The sequence below is a fragment of the Saimiri boliviensis genome, chromosome 11, assembly GCF_048565385.1.
Source record: "Saimiri boliviensis isolate mSaiBol1 chromosome 11, mSaiBol1.pri, whole genome shotgun sequence".
Taxonomy (NCBI): domain Eukaryota; kingdom Metazoa; phylum Chordata; class Mammalia; order Primates; family Cebidae; genus Saimiri; species Saimiri boliviensis.
The window spans coordinates 65,265,007-65,285,261 of NC_133459.1; the positions used below are offsets into that span (position 1 = coordinate 65,265,007).

The 20,255-nt window shown below is 36.2% G+C and overlaps 1 protein-coding gene across 10 annotated transcripts in view; it reads left to right on the forward strand.

Annotated features, from left to right (window-relative positions):
• Positions 1-20,255, forward strand: part of MIER1 (MIER1 transcriptional regulator) — a 61,632-nt gene that overhangs the window by 24,983 nt on the left and 16,394 nt on the right. For all 10 annotated transcript variants that reach the window (XM_039473966.2, XM_039473959.2, XM_039473961.2 and 7 more), the window contains 4 exons: positions 10,374-10,535; positions 11,166-11,298; positions 12,000-12,064; positions 15,703-15,775. In XM_039473966.2, coding sequence (XP_039329900.1) covers positions 10,374-10,535; positions 11,166-11,298; positions 12,000-12,064; positions 15,703-15,775 — 433 coding nt within the window. The remainder of the gene's footprint in view (positions 1-10,373; positions 10,536-11,165; positions 11,299-11,999; positions 12,065-15,702; positions 15,776-20,255) is intronic.

Consider the following 20,255-nt stretch of genomic DNA (forward strand, 5'->3'; position numbering starts at 1 on the left):
TGGTATTAAAGACCTATGTCTTATAATTTTAGTTTGTAACTTTTTAAAGTATACATTTAGAGCTTAAAAAGGAGTTCTGTTAATATGTATCCAAGTCTTGTCAGTTGATCCCATTGTGAGATTAGAGCTGGCTTTGGGATTAGATCATTTAGTGATTACAGCTGACTTAATCCACTATGTCTGAATAATTTAATATGTCAAAGATGTATATTGGTTATCACAAAAGTCTTTGAAGAATGGGTTAAAAAGCATATGAAGGGCTGGGCATAGTGGCTTATGCCTGTGATATCAGTACTTTGGAAGGCCAAGGCAGGAGGATTACTTGAGGCCTGGAGTTCAGGACCAGCCTGGGCAACATGGCAAGACCCCCATCTCTACAAAAAATTTTTTTTAAAGATGAGTTATGCATAGTGGCACGCACCTTGTAGTCCCAACTATTCATGAGGCTCAGATGGGAGGATTGCTGGTGCCCAGTAGTCTGAGGCTGCAGTGAGCTATGATAGCACCACTGCTCTCCAGCCTGGGTGACAGAATAAAAACGGCACTGCTATTTACCATTTTATTTTTCAGACACTGTCTCTGAAAACAGGGCACTTGAAGAACTCGGAGTCATAGCTATTCTTTAAAAGTAGAAAGCTGGGAAGCGATTCAGAAGACAGTTAACTATTATTTACTTGGATGATTCAGAATCTAGATTGATTTAACAATCACAGTCACTTCATGTATTTGTGAAGTTTGTCTATACTCACAGACGCATCTATCACTTCAGATACATTTTTTCCTTCTGAATAACCATCTGTGGGATAAAAGGTAAAGGAATAAAATCTTGTATTTTCTGTCTTATATTCTGTATTTGCTCAAATACTAATTAGCAAGAGGAAATAATCAAGTACAGTTTTCATAATGGGTTTTGAGTTAGAATGATGGTTTTTTTTTTTTTTTCTATTTCAGAAAACAGGATATTTATTAGTAGAAAATTACTAATGGGCTGTGTGAAATTTTGGTTTTCCTGTTTCTCTCTCCTACTCCTTTCTTTAGCCCCATATAATGCCTGAAAACTTGCTTTTAGGGCTGGGCGCAATGGCTCATGCCTTTAATCCCAGTGCTTTGGAGGCCAAGGCCGGCAGATCATGATGTCAAGAGATCAAGACCATCCTGGCCAACTTGGTGAAACCCCATCTCTACTAAAAATACATAAATTAGCTGGACATGGTGGTGCATTCCTGTAACCCCAGCTACATGGGAAGCTGAGGCAGGAGAATTGCTTGAACCCGGGAAGTGGAGGTTGCAGTGAGCCAAGATTGCGCCACTGCATTCCAGCCTAGTGAGAGAATGAGACTGTGTCTCGAAACAAAACAAACCAAAAACCAAAAACTTGCTTTCAGATGACCCTGGCTTAGGAAATAGATGTTAAAATAGAATTATTTATAGAGATGGGGGAAGAAAGACAGTTGAACCAATTCTTTATCATCCTTTCAACTAGATGGTCTTACACCTTCTTAGATTCTTCTCTGACTTCTCCCCAGAAACAAGTAAAGCTTTGTTTTAAGTAGCACAGAATGCTTTCATCAATAACCTGAAGCTAAGCAATATTTCGGGGCCAATTTGTTGGATTGCCCAGAGTTATTAACTCTTTAGGTATGAACCAAACAAAATTGTTTTTGTTTTTATTTAAAAAGTGAATACGATTTTATTTTGTTGGTTACTAGTTTGCTATTATAGAAGCAAAACATTAGTTATGTCAGGGATTGATAAAGTGTTTTTCACCTTACACTTTGGTTGCGTGAAATGGATTTTTGATGTATTGTGGCAGAACTCTGACTTCATTCAGGAAGTATCAGTAACTGCATAGCATGTGGTTTTAAGTTTATTCAATTTGAATTTTAGAATTTTCAGGGAAAACTAACTTGATAGAAGTTTTGATGTGTATTGTTACATTTGTATGCATGGATCATAGCAGTATAAAAAATAACAATTAAGTGTTTTAATAAAATTGGGTATTTAAGTTATTTATTGTGGTGATCTTAGAGGGAATATCAAAACCATTCTTATAGTAAATAGTCTTTGTTTTGTTTTGTTTCTTGAGACAGAATCTCACTTGGTTGCCCAGGCTTGAGTGCAGTGGTGCGATCTCGGCTCACTGCAACCTCCACCTCCTGGGTTCAAGCAGTTCTCCTACCTTAGCCTTCTGAGTAGCTAGGATTACAGGCACATGCCACCATGCCCAGCTAATTTTTATATTTTTAGTAGAGATGGGGTTTCACCATATTGCCCAGGCTGGTCTCAAACTGCTGGCCTCAAATGATCTGCCCATCTTAGCCTCCCAAAGTGTTGAGATTACAGGCGTGAGCCACTGTGCCTGGCCGTAAATAGACTGGTTTGCTATACATAGAAACACTTGAATTTAAGTCTGTTTTCCAAATGAACTGTTAAAACTCAGAGACTCTGAATGGCACAATTGTGGCAGTCCATTGGGAAAAGAAAGGTCAAGATTGCCGTATCTTTATGTATTTAGATATATTTTTAAAAATCACACTGTAACAGTATCAGTACTTAATATGTCCTTTTAAAGTGCTAGATGTTCCATCCAGTGAATCTCCAGAGCTAGAGAATAATTAAAAGGTGAGAGATTGCAGTTTTCGGAAGTATATACACAACATTAATTACAGTTAGAAAATAAATCTTAGCTTGGGGATTATAAGGAAGAGTTCACTGCCTCCATTCCTATATAGTTTTATCTTCTAGTCAAATCCCATCCCCAAGAGGTTGGTTACCTTAGGAACAATCTCTTCAGTTCAGTATGGATGTGGTCCCTTAGGCCTTCTTGGCTGGAAATCAGCCTCTTCTCTTCTTCCTCTCTTCATTAGCATTTTATTGGTAAGTCAGTACAACAATTATAAGAAGAGTACTATCTATGTCCACTAAGTGGCCCTGACTTGAAGGTCAGCATCTGCCATTTCTTAATGACTAACTTCCTGATGTGAGGAAGAAGGAGCTAGGAGCTAGCACCCCTTATGCAGCTAGTAAGTTGTATGCCACTCCAACCTTTTAACATGTATGTTGTGTTTGATAATTTTACCCTATTGTCTTGAAATTAGGGCAGACTAAACTTGAGATGTAATATATAGCGTTTATCCTTTTTGAGACAGGGTCTTACTCTGTTGCTCTCCCAGGTTCATGTGATCCACCTGCCTCATCTCCTGTGTATCTGGGACTATAGGCGCACACCACTATGGTTGGCTAATTTTTTATTTTTTTGTAGAGACAGGGTCTTGCTCTGTTGCCCAGGCTGGTCTCGAACTCCTGTGTGCAAGTAATCCTCCCACTTCAGCCTCCCAAAGTGTTCGGATTATAGGAGCGAGCCACCAAGCCTGGTCGATTTATCTTTTAAAAAGTTCATTTCTTGCCCGGGCGTGGTGACTCAACGCCTGTAATCCCAGCACTTTGGGAGGCCGAGGCAGGCGGATCATGAAGTCCAAGAGATTGAGACCATCCTGGCCAACCTGGTGTAACCCCTTCTCTACTAAATATACAAAAATTAGCTGGGCCTGGTGTTGCTTGCCTGTAGTCACAGCTACTCGGAGGCTGAGGCAGGAGAATTGCTTGAACCTGGGAGGTGGAGGTTACAGTGAGCCAAGATTGTGCCACTGCACTCCAGCCTGGCAACAGAGTGAGAATGTCTCAAAAAAAAAAAAAAAAAAGTCCAGGCCAGGCGTGGTGGCTCACGCCTGTAATCCCAGCACTTTGGGAGGCCAAGGCGGGTGGATCACGAGGTCAAGAGATCGAGACCATCCTGGGCAACATGGTGAAACCCCGTCTCTACTAAAAATAACAAAAAATTAGCTGGGCATGGTGGTGCGTGCCTGTAATCCCAGCTACTCAGCAGGCTGAGACAGGAGAATTGCCTGAACCCAGGAGGTGGAGGTTGCAGTGAGCCAAGATCGTGCCCACCCTCAGTCAGCCTTCCTTTAATTTATGCAGACATGATTGTCCCTCCTTTTGTTACAGTGTTAGACAATGCACTTCTTAAAGTATAATCTGCAACTATAGTATATATTCCTTTTTAAAAAATTATTTAATTTTTTAGAGACAGGGTCTCATTCTATCATGTTGACTGGAGTGCAGTGGTGCAGTCATACCTCAAGCAGCCTCAACCTCCTGGGTTCAAGCCTTCTTCCCCCCTCAGCCTCCTGAGTAACTAAGACTGCGAGTGTATGCCTCCGTGCCTGGCTACATTTCTGTATTTTTATTCATTGTGTACTATGCCCACTTTGCTTACTTCTCACAATTTATCAGCCCTCTTACTTCACATTATAACAGGATGCTGTATACTTAACCTGACATTAGATTTTGAAGAAGGCAGTATATATGCATATGTACGGAAGGGCAGTGTAAAGTAGTGAGTTAGACTGCCTGGGTTCATAATCCAGCTCTACTACTTACTTCAGTATGTGACTTAGGATAGATTACTTAACATTGTTAAACCTCAGTTGTTATTACAAGAATAATATATCTAAAGCACTTAACATAATGTTTGGCACATAATAAACACAAAATAAATCTTAGTAGTTATGTCATTCATAAGATTCTCAAAAAAGGTCTCTGACCTATAACTGAACATTTACCACTTGACCCATAATTTTATTTTTTTCCCCTTTTTATACTTTTTTAACTTACATTAATGGGAATAAAACACTGTGCCACTTTATTGTGATGTTTCAATTTAAGTTGAAGTAAGCCCTTGAGTAACTGGTAGAGTGCAGACTTTGGTAATAAAAGCTAATGAGAAAGACAGGCCCTGATATAATAGTGTACTACTGTTAGCCAAGGTTTATTCATCCTTAAATCTTTTTTCAGAGGGAAATAACAGAATATTTGCTGTACACGATATCCTTACTGTTTATAGCATCAGAATTTGGGGGTGCAGAGACAGAAAGTCTGTCTGTAACTAGGTTAGGCAAAATGAAGAATTTCATGTAGGTCTCATGGAATTTCATTAAAGGAGGGATATATCTGCTCCCCAGGGACTCGAGTGCCACCAGATTTATTTTCTCTGTTTTTGCTCTTCTACGTGGTTGGCCTCTTTGTTTTTGAGAGAGTTTTGCTTTGTCACTCAGGCTGGAGTGTACCAGTGTGATCTTGGCTCACTGCAGCTTTGACCTATCTGGTGGAAGCCATCCTCCTGCCTTCCAGGTAGCTGGGTCTGTGGGCATGTGCCACCACAACCAGCTAATTAAAAAAAATTTTTTTTGAGAGATGGGGTTTCGCCGTGTTGCCCAGGCTGGCCTCAAACTCCTAAGCGCAAGTGATCTGCCGACCTTGGCCTTCCAAACTGCAAAGATTACAGGCATGAGCCACTGTGTCCCACCTGACTTCTCTTTTCAGACCAACTGTCTTCATACGATGCTGTCAGTTCCTAGGTCTCCCACATTTACTACTTGAGACAGTCTGTGCTGCTTTCTTTAGCTGCTGTTGATAAAATTCCAGAAATGAAGTATAGACAATCTTAGGTCACGTGCCCACTCCAAATCTATGGCCAGGGAATACAGTGATTCCAGTTATGTCAGCTACTGTGGTCAAGGAGGTGAACTTTCAAGAAAAATAAATTCTCGGAATGGAAGAAAGAACATTACATATGAGAAGACAAGTACAGAATAGAAGAGAGTAGGATAGGTTTAGAGGGGAAGTAACAATAATCTTTACATAAAAATACTAGTTTATGCTTGCTTAATCTTTAAGTACTTCAGTTAGTACAAAGTAGGAACACAAATACATGCTATTGCAATTTGAAACAAGTTTCCTCAGCAAAATTGATTCTGGTTCTTAATGTAGTTGTAGCCCAGAGTTTGCTGCAAGATCTTCACTTTTACCTTAGATTAAATAAGAGACTTTCATACTCTCATGCTTCAACTTGTATTTTTGGTGGCGATGACTTTTTCTTTGTTGCTTACTAAGCTGATATTACTAACCTGATATTGGGTGATAGCTTAAGTTACAAGTTTAATACTATTAAGTAACCATTTTCTTTTCTTTCTTTCTTTTTTTTTTTTTTTGGAAGACAGGGTCTCACTCTGTTGCCCAGGCTGGAGTGCAGTGACAGAACAATATCGGCTCACTGCAACTTCTGCCTCCTGGGTTCAGGCATTTCTGCCGCTGCCTCCCGAGTAGCTGGGGTTATAGGTGTGTACCACCATGCCTGGCTAATTTTTGTGTTTTTAGTAGAGATAAGGTTCTACCATGTTGGCCAGGCTGGTCTCAAACTCCTGACCTCAAGTGATCTACTTCCCCACCCACTCCCCCCGACTCCCAAAGTGCTGGGTATACGGGTGTGAGCCACTGTGCATTTTCTTCATTGAATAAATAAGAGTATTTTGTTTACATGTGATAAAACCCATCTAAAAATAACCTTGAGTAAAAGGAAACTATTAGAAGGTATGTGAGTGTGCAGTTGGGTCCAAGGACCAAGGAATATGTGGAACCAGGGATTCAGCATCACCAGGACCTCCATCACCCTCTAATCCCTGATTGAATACTGCTGGGTCTCTTCAGTTTTTTCTTTTCTACTACTACTAATTTAATTTAGGTTCTGATCATAATACAGGTGAATGTGCAGTGAATGATAGCAATGGACTTCCCCTTGGCTTGGTCTCCTTGGCAAGCAAACTAAATGTTTCCCTGCCTGAGTTCATGTTGAGTATTTTGTTGTGTGTGTAATTTACCCTAAATACTTCCACAGTGTCAGTAACTATTCAATAACTACTCTCAAATTGAGGCAAGAGTAAAACATAACCCTTTAAAAATCAGGTAAAACTAGAGAAAGTAGGTAGTAATCCTGACTTTCATTAATCTATAACTGCTCTTTCAGTAATGTATGGCCTTCTAAAATGATACATCTTTTTGTTGTTGTTAGTTACTATAAATGATATGTCTGCTCCAATCAGGTTGACCAGATTATTCATTTTTGTTGCTGTACCTGTGTATTTGTCATTTGCTCTGACTTCAATGACTTTCTCCATTTGTGCCAGTTCTATTATGATTGTAATTGAAGCATTTTCCTCTAAATGCACTGTGATCAGTGCACTTTTGACTCTCTATGTTCTCTGCTTAGTCAATATTGGAAGTGTCGGAGAATTTTTCTTTGAGAAATGAATTCTATTCTTTTTTCTTTTCCTTCCTTCCCTTCCTTCCCTTTTTCTTTTCTCTTTCTCTCTCTCTTTCTCTTTCTCTTTTTCTTTTTCTTTCTCTCCTTCCTTCCTTCTTCCCTCCCTCTTTCCCTCCTTTCTTCCCTCCCTCGCTCTCTTCCTTCCTTCCTTCCTTCCTTCCTTTGAGTCTTACTCTGTCACTCAGGCTAGAGTGCAGGTGACACGATCTTAGCTCACTGCAACCTCTGCCTCCTGGATTCAAGCAGTTCTCTTCCCTCAGCCTCTTGAGTAGCTGGGACTGCAGGTGTGTGCCACCATGCCCAAGCTAATGTTTTTTGTATTTTTAGTGGAGATGGGCTTTTGCCTTGTTGGCCAAGCTGGTCTCGAACTCCTAACCTCAAGTGATCTGCCCGCCTCAGCCTCCCAAAGTGCTGGGATTGCAGGCGTGAGCCACTGTGCTTGGCCTGAGAAATGAATTTTTGTGAAGTGAGTCATACTTCTCATCTGTATATCCAATTGGGAAAAACCTTAATCTATAATTATCAGACATTCTACATTCTTGACAATGGTAACAAAGAAAAATTATTTTCCATGTAGCTAATATGTCACCTATTTTTTTTAACAAATATTTTAGCTAGGTATCATATATCATATGATAAGCATTATTAAAGATAATGTTCAAGTTTTATTACCTCCCATTGGAAAGGGTTATTTGCAAGTATCTTATCCTAGACCTGTGAGATTAGTGGTTTGCAAGGTGGTCTCATACCAGCAGTATTAGCATCACCTGAGATTATTTTTTTAAATGCAGGTTCTTGGGCCTCACTGGAGACTTACTAGATCAGAAACTTGGGTGAGGCTCAGCAGCTTGTTTTAGTAAGCCCTCCAGGTAACTCTGATGCCCTTAGTAAGACAGACCAATGGTAGAGAGCCTGGGGGCATTTATTTGATTGATAATACACCTCTTTTTTTTTTTTTTTTTTTTTTGGAATGAACCAAGTATCATGGTCTTGTCAGAAGATGAGTTCAAAACAGAGCATGGTTGTATAATTAGCTATGTGGTTTCAAAGGATTAGTTAACACAGTTACAAAAATTAAAGTAGTAATAGGAGAGTTTTGAGGATTAAGTAAATGATGGAACAAGCTCTTCATGAACTCTTAAGGCCTATGTAAATTTTAGTTGCAAACTGTTAAGCTAAAGTTGTTTTCCTTTTTGGGGCCCTTATTCATACTAGTGACTTTATTCATACAGTGAAATCAAAGCACCTATCACAAATGTGTGACACATAGAAGACACTTTATGGCAGGTATTTGTTATTCTTGTGTATAAAACTAGCTTTAGGCTGGCCATGATGGCTTATGCCTCTAATCCTACATTTTGGGAAGCCAAGGTGGGTAGATCGCTTCCCTAGTGTCTAGGTATTTGAGACCAGCATGGGCAACATGGTGAAACCCTTTCTCTATGAAAATACAAAAATTAGCCAGTCATGGTGGTACACATTTATGGTTCCAGCTACTTGGGAGGCTGAGGAGGGAGGATCATTTGAACCCCGTGGGTTGAGGCTGTAGTGAACTGTGGTTATGCCACTGCACTCCAGCCTGGATGACAGAGTAAGATCCTGTCTCAAAAAAATAAATAAATAAAACTAGCCTTTTTGTTATCTTTGTCTTATTGCACTTCTACCTCTTATTTTGAAGTTTTGTTTTAGTTCCTAAGTACTGACTCCTCAGATTCCCAAATCAGTGTCCTGTACCAGGTCCCCAGTACATGGACCAGATGCTTGAACACTTAAAGCACTGTTGGTGTTGTACTTTGAGAACCACAGTATAAGAGCTGTCAGTTGTTTGCCAGCTGGTTATTTAGCTGGAGTGGCCATACCTTGCCTTGATAACGTTACCACTTTTCAGGTTGTACCTTCATGCAAATCATTAGAGGTCTTGGAAATGATTTATCTTTCCGAAATAGATCCTACAAACTCATTCATAACCAGAATATCCATTTGTAATGTGAAATAGAATGCATGACACTTTCTTCCCATTTCTTCATAAGAAAATTTTTCCAAATTATAATCATTAATTTCTTCTTGCACATGGATTTTGAGTGAAGGTGGTAATCCAGTCTGATTTACCCATACCCATTGTGGCAGTGTGTTTAACACATGAGCCAGACTTATTTCTTTTTTTCTTTCCATAACTGCTGGAGAAATATGAACCATGACTTATTTTATGATTACTCTTTTTTTTTTCTAGCTTCTAAACTGATGCTTTTCTGACTTCAGAGCTTGTACATTGTATGTGTGTGTACATGAGTGTATACTATTTTCACATGATTTGGATTAAATTTTCTTTTTATAATCAGAATTCTGTCATGTTTCCCTGATACTGTACATTTCTTGTTTACTGGTTAGAGAGTCTTTTGTATAGAAAGCTGATTTCATTTCATTGCATATGGACATTTGTTTTTCATCCACAGAGGGTCTGTTTTTGTGTGGATTGAGGGAAGTCCCTGGCTGAGGCACCATGGTGTATTGATATGTGTATGGGCTTTTGGAGTTAGACTGTTTAAATCTGGATCTACTGCTTGTAACTTGTGTGATTTTTTTTTTTTTTTTGAAGAAATGCTTATTCTGCCAGCCTTGATAGATGTTAAGGATTATAAGAGATGATTTTATATGTAAAGGTAGATAACCATAGAAAAGAATATATGGTTAATGTAATCCATTATTATTTCTGTATATTATTACTGGTTTGTTTGTGGGGTTTTTGTTGTTTTTTTTTTCATGTGTTCGGGCTGAGCTGTTAATTTCATCTCCCTTTCTGAGTTTATGTATAGTCTATTTCTCATTGTTCTGTTTCTCCACCTTTAAATTTTTAAGTATGGTAATTATTAAGAGTGGGCATCCATGCATAGTGTTAACTGACATTGTGCATATACTGAATTGATTGCAAAAAGAATAGTCCGTCCATGTTAGACTAAGGCCACTTTTTAATTATACTTAAAAGATCTTGTTGTCAGCAATTAGAATTGGTTGGTTTTATAGAAATACTTAAAAGATTGATATATTCCTAGGTTTCAGAAATATTTTCAGTTTTGCTTTTTATGATCTGATAATTCATGATACAGCTCTTATTCTTCAGGATAGAACAAATACTCTACAGATTTGTGGGTTATAGCCTGGGAATCAGAAATAACACTGATTCAGACATTAACTTTTATTTTGATTTATTTAGGAAGGCGACATGCCAATTCATGAACTTCTCAGCCTTTATGGTTATGGTAGTACTGTTCGACTACCTGAAGAAGATGATGAAGAGGAGGAAGAGGAAGAAGAAGGTGAAGATGATGAAGACGCTGATAATGATGACAACAGTGGCTGTAGCGGGGAAAATAAAGTAAGTCTATATACATATATTTGAGATTATAGTCTTTATTCTTGTTGAAGTTAAAGTTTTTCTTATATATTTTGATTACCTGTTTTTATAATCTTTACTCTTGTTGATTTTGTGTTAAAAATTAAGATATTACAGAAATACATAATATAAAAATTGGAAATCCCCTGTAATCTACTCCTAAGAGGTAACAGTTTGATCTTGTCATTCAAATTTTTTTTCCCAGTGCTTATTCTAATTATACCAATTTCCTAAAAAACGCTATTGCTTTTAAATAATAAAGGCTAATTGGCAGTTTGTACTTATTTTCCTTATTTTATTTTGAGATAATTTTAGATTTATAAAAGGTTTAAAGCTAGTATAGAAATTTCCTGTATACCCTTATCTCAGCTTCTTCTGAGGTTAACGTCTTGGTACAGATTGAATTATTAACCAAGCTACAGATTGAATTATGCCAGTTTTTCTGCTAATGTACTTTTTCCTGTTGCAGGACCCAACCCGTAATAACCATGTTACATCTAATATATTCATTTTAGTCTTCTACTTATATTAGAACAAAATTTATATGCTACCACCTTTCATCTGCAACAGTTTTCTTTATATCTTAAAGAAATTTAATTTATTATTCCATAGGAGGAGAATATAAAGGATTCATCAGGTCAGGAAGATGAAACTCAGTCTTCCAATGATGATCCATCACAATCTGTTGCTTCTCAAGATGCCCAGGAAATAATCCGCCCACGTCGATGTAAATATTTTGATACAAGTAAGTGTTATTGGTTGATAATATTTGAATATAATTTTTACTATTTTAGGTATTACCCAAAATGCTCATTTTTTAACTGGTCTTTGAATTCATTTAGTCTGAAATTTTTTTCAACAGTAAATGGATTTTGTTGTAAGTTATAAATTTAGCAATGCAGGGGCCCTGTTCTTAGTGAATATGCTACAGTAATTGTAGCATGTACTACTTGACTTTGGGTGTATTTTTTTTTTCCTTGCCCTGTCTTTAAATGTTTGTTTCATGGTCACATTTTATTTCTCATAGTCTTTCCCTTAGTTTACATTTTTTACTTTCTTTACCTCTTAGCCTGTTTTAGGTATATTTATAAGTACACCTAAATTTCTCTACTTTAAAAGGAAGAAAAACACTTGAAGAAAAATAAACTTTCATGAAATATGTAGTAAGATAATATTATCTTGATTCTAAATCAGTTTTTTCCCCTAAGTTTCCATAGGAAATCATTTCATGAGAATACAGTTATGTAGAAAGTTCATGGGTTTTTGGTTTTGGTTTTTTAAGTGATAGGGTGTTAATTATTTGGTTAGAAATATCTTGGCTTAATTCATTAGTTACCTTTGAGCATATCCAAATATTTGACGATAGATGTAAAAATAATATATAGATATATAGATGTAGACAGGATAAGCAGTCATTTTATAGTATTGGTGTCTTATTTATTCTAGATAGTGAAGTAGAAGAAGAATCTGAAGAAGATGAAGATTATATTCCATCAGAAGACTGGAAAAAGGTAGTTAGAACAATATTTTCCCAAAATTTAGATAAATTAATTTTTTAAAAAAAGCCTAGTGTCATTATTATTTTTTTTTTTACTAGCCATGTATATTGACAAAATTAATGTAAGCCCTTTTATGACATTTTAATGTTTGGTAAATGTTCAGATTCTTTCTTAAGACATCTAGGTTAGAGATACATTTATCTTTTTATAAAATAAAATGAATTGAAAGAATTGGATTTTGTTGAGGAAGTCAGCACTCTTAAGACTATTTATGGCCGGACACACCTGTACTCCCAGCACTTTGGGAGGCTGAGACAGGCGGATCGCTTGAGCTTGGGAGTTCAAGACCAGCCTGGGCAACATAGCGGGACCCTGTCTCATTTTATAAAACAAAACAAAAAATAAATAAAACAAAAATCCACATTTCTGATTTAGTCCTGAACTAGTGCTGAATTAGGCTTTTGTTGCCCTGTAAAAAGTATCACATACATATTTTTCAGTATAATGGAAAGCATTTATGGAGGCTTTGATATTTGTTAAGTAAATTTTGTTTAATAGTTGTATTGCAAGTTTTTCATTCTATATTTATAAAAGGAAAACTCTCCAAATGATTGAATTTAATGTTGACATTTATAACTGATAAGCATATTGTATGAAGAAACAGATTTGGCTTCTTTTTCACTATGTACAACTTAATTTCTGAAATGAATCTAAAGATAATATATTGAGATTAGTTTGAATTTTAAGTTGTTGTAAAAGAACTGCAGTCTTAGGAAAATCTATCAAAATGTTAGGTAGAATTGGCTGGTTGCAGTGGTGTTTCCCCTATTGTCCCAGCTACTTGGGAGGCTGAGGTAGGGGGATCACTTCAGGCCAGGAGTTTGAGACCAGGCTGGGCAAAATAGTGATACCCAATGTCTTCAAAAAATTTTTTTATGTAGAACTAGTTAAATCATTTATATGAAAGAATGATATTTTTGTTGAGAGACAAGATAGGCCCAGTGTGTGATATGTGTAAATTTGAGCAAATGATGGAATTCAAGACAGAAAACAAGAATCATGAAAGTTACTTACTGTTCGTGTGGCCTCTTTGGGCAAGCGTTCTTTGATCCTGTTGATTCCTATATTATGCAGAAATTCAGATGAAAAAAGCTAGAAACCTTGGGAATCCTTTTAAATTGCTCTCCCACTACATATTCAAGTTTATATGTCTTCAACATATGTTGTTGTTTTTTTTTTTTAATCTGGAATGTTCAGTAGATTAAGGAGTGTTCAGTTTGATTAAGCATTCCTTTTTTTTTTTTTTAAATGAAAGAAAAAAAGCTCAGAGGTAGAACCCCTTTCATTACTGGAGGGTGTTAATTAGCCACACCTTACTCAGAAAGGATATAAATTAACCAAACCTTTCTCAGAAAAAAGATTATGTAATAAATCAGGCCAGAGTAAATGCAGATTGGTTTTTTTTGGCTATGATTTCTTGTTGTAAATAATTGTCAGGGTTCAGAGATTCATTTTTTTAAGGCTTATAAGATGAAATCAAATTTTTATAGAAACTTAAGAAAGGGAAAACAGCTTTGAAGTCAAACCTGAGTTAAGGTTATAGCTCTAGAACTTACTAATTGCGTGCTCCTGAGAAGATCAAATTTTTGAGCTTTATCTTCTTACATGTAGTATGGGAATGACAATGTCAGCCTTATGGGGCTTGCTGAAAGATTAATTGAAAATTACATATATGATACGTTTTACATAATGATCTTCAAAGAGCGATTTCCCGTCCCTTCCCTGTACTACAGAACAAATTAACAGATGAAAAGAAATGTTCTGAACTGAAGGAAAAAGTAGTGCCTATCTTTATACTAATCCAGATGTTCTCAACCCTGTTTTTATGTTAGAATCATTTGTATAACTTAGAAGTACTGAGGACCAGAGCCTTCATTCATAAATTCTAATTTAACTGTCCTGGAATGGATCCAGGCAGGCTGGGCGCGGTGGCTCAAGCCTGTAATCCCAGCACTTTGGGAGGCCGAGGCGGGTGGATCATGAGGTCGAGAGATCGAGACCATCCTGGTCAACATGGTGAAACCCCGTCTCTACTAAAAATACAAAAAACTAGCTGGGCATGGTGGCACGTGCCTGTAATCCGAGCTACTCAGGAGGCTGAGGCAGGAGAATTGCCTGAACCCAGGATGCGGAGGTTGCGGATCGCGCCATTGCACTCCAGCCTGGGTAACAAGAGCGAAACTCCGTCTCAAAAAAAAAAAAAAAAAAAAAAAAGAAGCATCCCAGCCAGGGTTAGTAACTTGACAGTCTTCTTTGGTAGGCATAGGTGAGTTAAGTTAAAAGAGGCACACGATGTGACAGTAAAGGCTCTTTATAGTAGAAGACAAAAGAGTTCCATTCTAAGAGTGGAGAAGATTTGTTGTAATTTTGTTTCTTTTTGGAAAACTGATCATGAGAAAGATTGGTTTTTCTTACAGGTATAGCAGTAACTTTATTACATAAAGCACATCTTTGAAGTTGTACTGGATAAAATGAGATCCTCACGTCAATTGGGGTAACAATAGCAGGAAGGAGACTTTTCAAATCCTAAGAGTTATCTAAACTTTTAGACCATGATTTTGTACCTTTTGTGCCCAATTTTGAAAATGCCAGTAAATGTGTTCTTAACATTTAGCCATCAGACAGAAGAGCGTTCATATAATCTCGGTCTCCTTGAGTTGTGATATTTCACCAGTGGTAGTTTCCAGTTGCTTTTCAGAACAGCAAGTTTCACCCAATCTGTCATTTGACTATATATATTTGATACTGGATTTCCTATTTAATTATATTTGTAGGGAGGAGGTTACTTTCTCATTTTTTATTGTTTTAATAAAAGTCAAGCCATAACCTGCTTATCTATTTTGTTTAGAGTTTCATTCATTTGGCTCCTACTGAGCTTTATACAAACCCTTTTTGTTATTTTTCTTAACCTTGAAGCTCTATTTTTCAGACTTAAGTGTATGTCAGAATCATTTAGATAGCTTGTGATTGAGTCCTGTCCCTAGAGTCTGTAGGTCTGGGGTGGGGCCTGAGCATTTGCATTTCTAACAGTTTCCCATTAGCCATGTGTGGTGGCATGTGCCTGTAGTGCCAGCTACTTAAGAGCCTGAGGTAAGAACATCACTTGAGCCTGGGAGGTCAAGGCTGCAGTGATCCATGATCATTCCAGCCTAGGTAACAAAACAAGACCTTGTCTCAAAAGACCAAAAATTTTTTAGGTGATGCCAATGATGCACATGCAGGGATCATATCTGTCTTAAGTGTAGATATTCTGAAAATACCTGAATTTGACTTTGTTTTTTAGGTGTTTTGCAGTTATCTTACTAGTAGGATTATCAGAATTCACTTTTATTTCTTTGTCTCTATATTTTGAAGTAAAGTTTGTATTTATTGTTTACATTGCATTTCACTCATTATTACTAATATTTTCATCCAGTCATTATTTATTGTCATTCATCTTCACAGTACTCCTCTGAGGTATTTAATTGCTATGTATTTGTATTTTATGACAGAGAAACCAGCAACAGTTTACTAAGATGGTGAAGCTAAAAAATGGATATAAAGTCTGTGTTACTAGATCTTACTAATGTTTTACGTTATTTTTGAAATAGGAGATTATGGTGGGCTCCATGTTTCAAGCAGAAATTCCAGTTGGCATTTGTAGATACAAAGAAAATGAAAAAGGTGGGTTATTAGTAAAGTTACCTAGCTGAATTTATGCTTTCAGTGTAGTGATCTGTTACTTTATATGTAAAATGTGATAAAAGTATGACAGCCTACTAAGTAACCCCACTGTAACCCCATTGCTTTGTGAAAGAGAACCCTTCATTGTTTCTGTGAGAAAAAATACGTTTACTCAATTATTTCAGTTTTGTCTATAGTATAGCGTAGCCAAAAAAAGAAAAAAGTGAATGCTTTTTTTTCATTTTGAGTGACTTACAATGTTCAACAGTTTTTTACTTTTTTCCCTATATTTTCAAAGTTCTGTACTTTAATCCTTTTCTAACCTTTATAATTTACTTTTGTAACGGCCATTTTATATCAGTGAAAGGAATTAAAAACAAACTTGAGAGTAAACAACGATATAAAAAGCTTATTTGCTTCTGAAACTTTCAGTAAGCAAAACGGAATACTTACTAAAATGGAGTACTTTGATATTTGTGTTTTTAAAATAATTTGAAACAACTTGTATACTTACATTTTACATGATTTTTAAAATTTCATTTGAAAGTCCTAAGGTAAGTCATACTTCAATAACATGTAATACTTGAAGATTTTTTTTTTAAAGAGTCTGCTTTAGATTATTAACATCATGTGAGTTCCAGAAAGAATGTTGTGTATGTGTGCTTTTAATGAGTTCATGTGCAGTGTGACATCACTCAGCACTAGAAATCTTTCTTAATTTCTTTTATTTCAGTTTTCTTCACATTTCAACTTAATATACACAAAGCCCTTTGGAGTTTTATTAATAGAAGTTTTTTTTGTTGTTTATTTCTTTTTAGCATTCTCTCCAAAAACTTACTTTATATTCTAAGTATGCACCTACTCTCAGGGCAAGCAGCAGGTCAGAGGCAGTCAAGGGAACATCACAGGCCAGTACAGTTTTTGTGATAGCAATATGTTTTAATACATCATTTAAATGTTTAATAGCTAGCATTTATTTTTCAAGGTAATTACTGCAATGTATAGGGACATTGAAGGTATCAGTATGGAGTGACTTTATTGTATATTGAAATTCTATACATATGATATGTTCTGTGAACAATTGTGTGCACAAATAAATGATCTGTTGGCTTTTGTATTTACTTTTGTAATTAAATCTCAATTTTATGCTTTACTTATATAGTGGTTAGCACATGTTCACCATTGAGTTTTTTTTCTGCAAATAAATGAACTGAAAGTTAGACATTTGTTTCTTCTTATTAAATTTCTTTTAAATTTTGACAATAAAAGATAATTGTGCCTATTTTATACTTACATTTTAGTACTTATATTATAGTTGAAGGTAGTTTTATCACAATATACTTCGTTTTTTTATTTTAGTATGTTTTATTGTATCTCAACAGTGAATAATGATTACATTCTCTTATTTTTTATGCTTAATTTTAATTTTTTATTTTTGTGGGTATATAGTAGGTGTATATAGTTATGGGGTACATGAGATGTCTTCATACAGGCATGCAATGTGTAATAACCACATCATGACAAATGGGATATACATCCTCTCAAGCATTTATCTTTTGTGTTACAATCTAGTTATACTCTTTTAGTTCTCTGAAAATATACAATTAAGTTATTATTGATTATGGTTACCCTGTTGTGCTGTTAAATACTAGGCATTATTCATTCTATTTTTTTGTACCCATTAAACATCCCTACTTCTCTCTAACCCCTCCCCCACACCCACCTCCCCAGCTTCTAGTAACCATCCTTCTGCTCTGTCTCCATGGGTTCAGTTGTTTTTACTTTTAGATCCCACACATAAGTGAGAACATGTGATGTTTGTCTTTCCATGCCTGACTTTTTGCTTAACATAATGACCTCCAGTTACATCCATGTTGTTGCAGATGACTGCATCTCATTCTTTTTTATGGCTGAATAGTACTCCATTATGTATAAGTACCACATTTTCTTTATCCATTTATCTGTTGATGGACACTTTTTTTTTTTTTGCCATATATGTGTATTCCTTTGAGAAACATCTATCCAGATCTTTGCCTGTTTTTAAATCAGATTATTAGACTTTTTTCAATAGAGTTGTTTGAGCTCCTTATATATTCTAGTTATTAATGCCTTCTAAGATTGGTAGTTTGCAAGTATTTTCTCCCATTCTGTTTGTTGTCTCTTTGCTGATTGTTTCCTTTGCTATGCAGAAGCTTACTTACTTAATGTGATCCTATTTGTCTATTTTTGATTTGGTTGCCTGTGCTTGTGGGGTATTAAATCTTTGCCCTCAGTCCATGTCCTGGAGAGTTTCCCCAATATTTTCTTGTAGTAGTTTCATAGTTTGAGGTCTTAGATGTAAGTCTTTAATCAATTTTCGTTTTTGTATGTGACAAGAGATAGGGGTCTAGTTCCATTCTTCTACATATGGACATCCAGTTTCCCAGCACCATTTATTGAAGAGACTATCTTTTCCCAGTGTACATTCTTGGCATCTGTGTCAAAAATGAGTTCACCATAGGTGTGTGTTTGTTTCTGGATTCTCTGTTCTGTTCTATGTGTCTTATTTTTATGCCAGTACATGCTGTTTTACTGTAGCTCTGTAGTATAATTTGAAGTCAGGTAATGTGATTCCTCCAGTTTTGTTCTTTTTGCATAGGATAGCTTTGGCGATTCTGGGCCTTTTGTGGTTCCATATAAATTTTAGAAACTTTTTTTCTATTTCTAAGAATGTCATTGGTATTGTGATAGGGATTGCATTGAATCTGTAGATTGCTTTGGGTGTATGGACATTTTAACAACATTGATTCTTTGAATCCATGGACGTGGAATATCATTCCATTTCTTTGGTGTCCTCTTTAATTTCTTTTGTCAATATTTTCTAGTTCTTTCACTTCTTTGGTTAATTTCTAGGTACTTACTTTTATTTGTGGCTATTTTAAATCGGATTACTCTTGATTTCCTTTTCAGATGTTTACTGGTGGCATATGGAAATGCTACTGATTTTTGTATGTTGTTTCCTGCAACTGTACTGAATTTGTCAGTTCTCATAGTTTTTTTGTAGAGTTTTTAGGTTTTTCCAAATATAAGATCATATCATCAGCAAACAGGGATAATTTGACTTCTTCCTTTCCAATTCGAATTATCTTTGTATCTTTCTCTTGTCTGATTGTTCTGATTTTTTCATGGTTTAAATTCTAACTGAATGTTTTCCATTTTAACATGATTTTAGAAAGTATACATGTGTAATTTTTTTTCAGGAATGAGTAATTTATGAAGCGTTCTCATTTTGAGAACTTAAGCATATTAGTTTGTGTAAAGAGGATCAGACTAAACGTAGCAGAATGAGATTGCTTTGGAGGGATTGCTATGGTAAAGGGCCATTCCTCAGCTTTATAATTCTAGAAATTAAAACTCTTGTCAAGATACCCAGAATTTGTCTCCACTTAGGGGTACCCTTTACCACAAACCAAATTCGTGAAACTATTATGTAAGCCATGCTGTTAGAGATAAACCTTGTCAAAGGGACAGTGCTAATTAGTGCATTCTTATGGAAAATATTTCACAGGATATTTTTCATCAGTTTCATGACCACAGACTTTTTTTTAAGTGCTATAAAGCTAAGATATCCTGATATCTTTATTATAGGGACTACTTAACAACGAATCAGAATTCTCCTTTTCATTGATACATGGAAACCTCCTTACCTAGTATTTTGGAGAGACATTGACAATTTTTTTCTCTTTGCCATCCGATTTTTTTAATTAGGCTCCATGCAGATTATACATTCCTCATTGGTTAGTACTCCTAATTCAAAAAGTTAAATATACATGATTTGTTAGTTTATAATAATCAGGCATGCTTCTTTGGACTTGTATCTATTTTGGTTATAAAATCTCTTGAGCTATACTTAACTAACATTTTCTTAAATTCATGTACATTATTTATACTAACCACAGTGTATTTTAACCTTTTGTTTACTCATCTTTGTAGCCTTACTACTAAGTAGGTTGATCCTTGCCCCATAGGCCCTTAGTAAATATTTGGTGCCTAAGTTAATAGTGGGTGAATTATTTTCAAACTAGGATTTCCCTGTATGGTCTTGTGTACCCCAGCGATCCCGAGGATATAAGAACTTTAGTTTGTGGAGAACAGAGGCTGAGGAGAGAGTGGAAATCAACAGCAAAATATCCAGATTCATTTTATCATGGTAGTTTTATTGTACTTATAAATTAGGGTATAACTAGGATTGTACCAGCAGATTAGAAAAGGAATGATGTTGGCTGGGCATGCTGGCTCACGCCTGTAATCCTAGTACTTTGGGAGGCCAAGGCCGGCAGATCATGAGGTCAAGAGATTGAGACCATCCTGGCCAACATGGTGAAACCTCGTCCCTGCTAAAAGTACAGAAATTAGCTGGGTGTGGTCGTGCATGCCTGTAGTTTTAGCTGCTCAGGAGGCTGAGGCAGGAGAATTACTTGAACCCAGGAGGCAGAAGTTG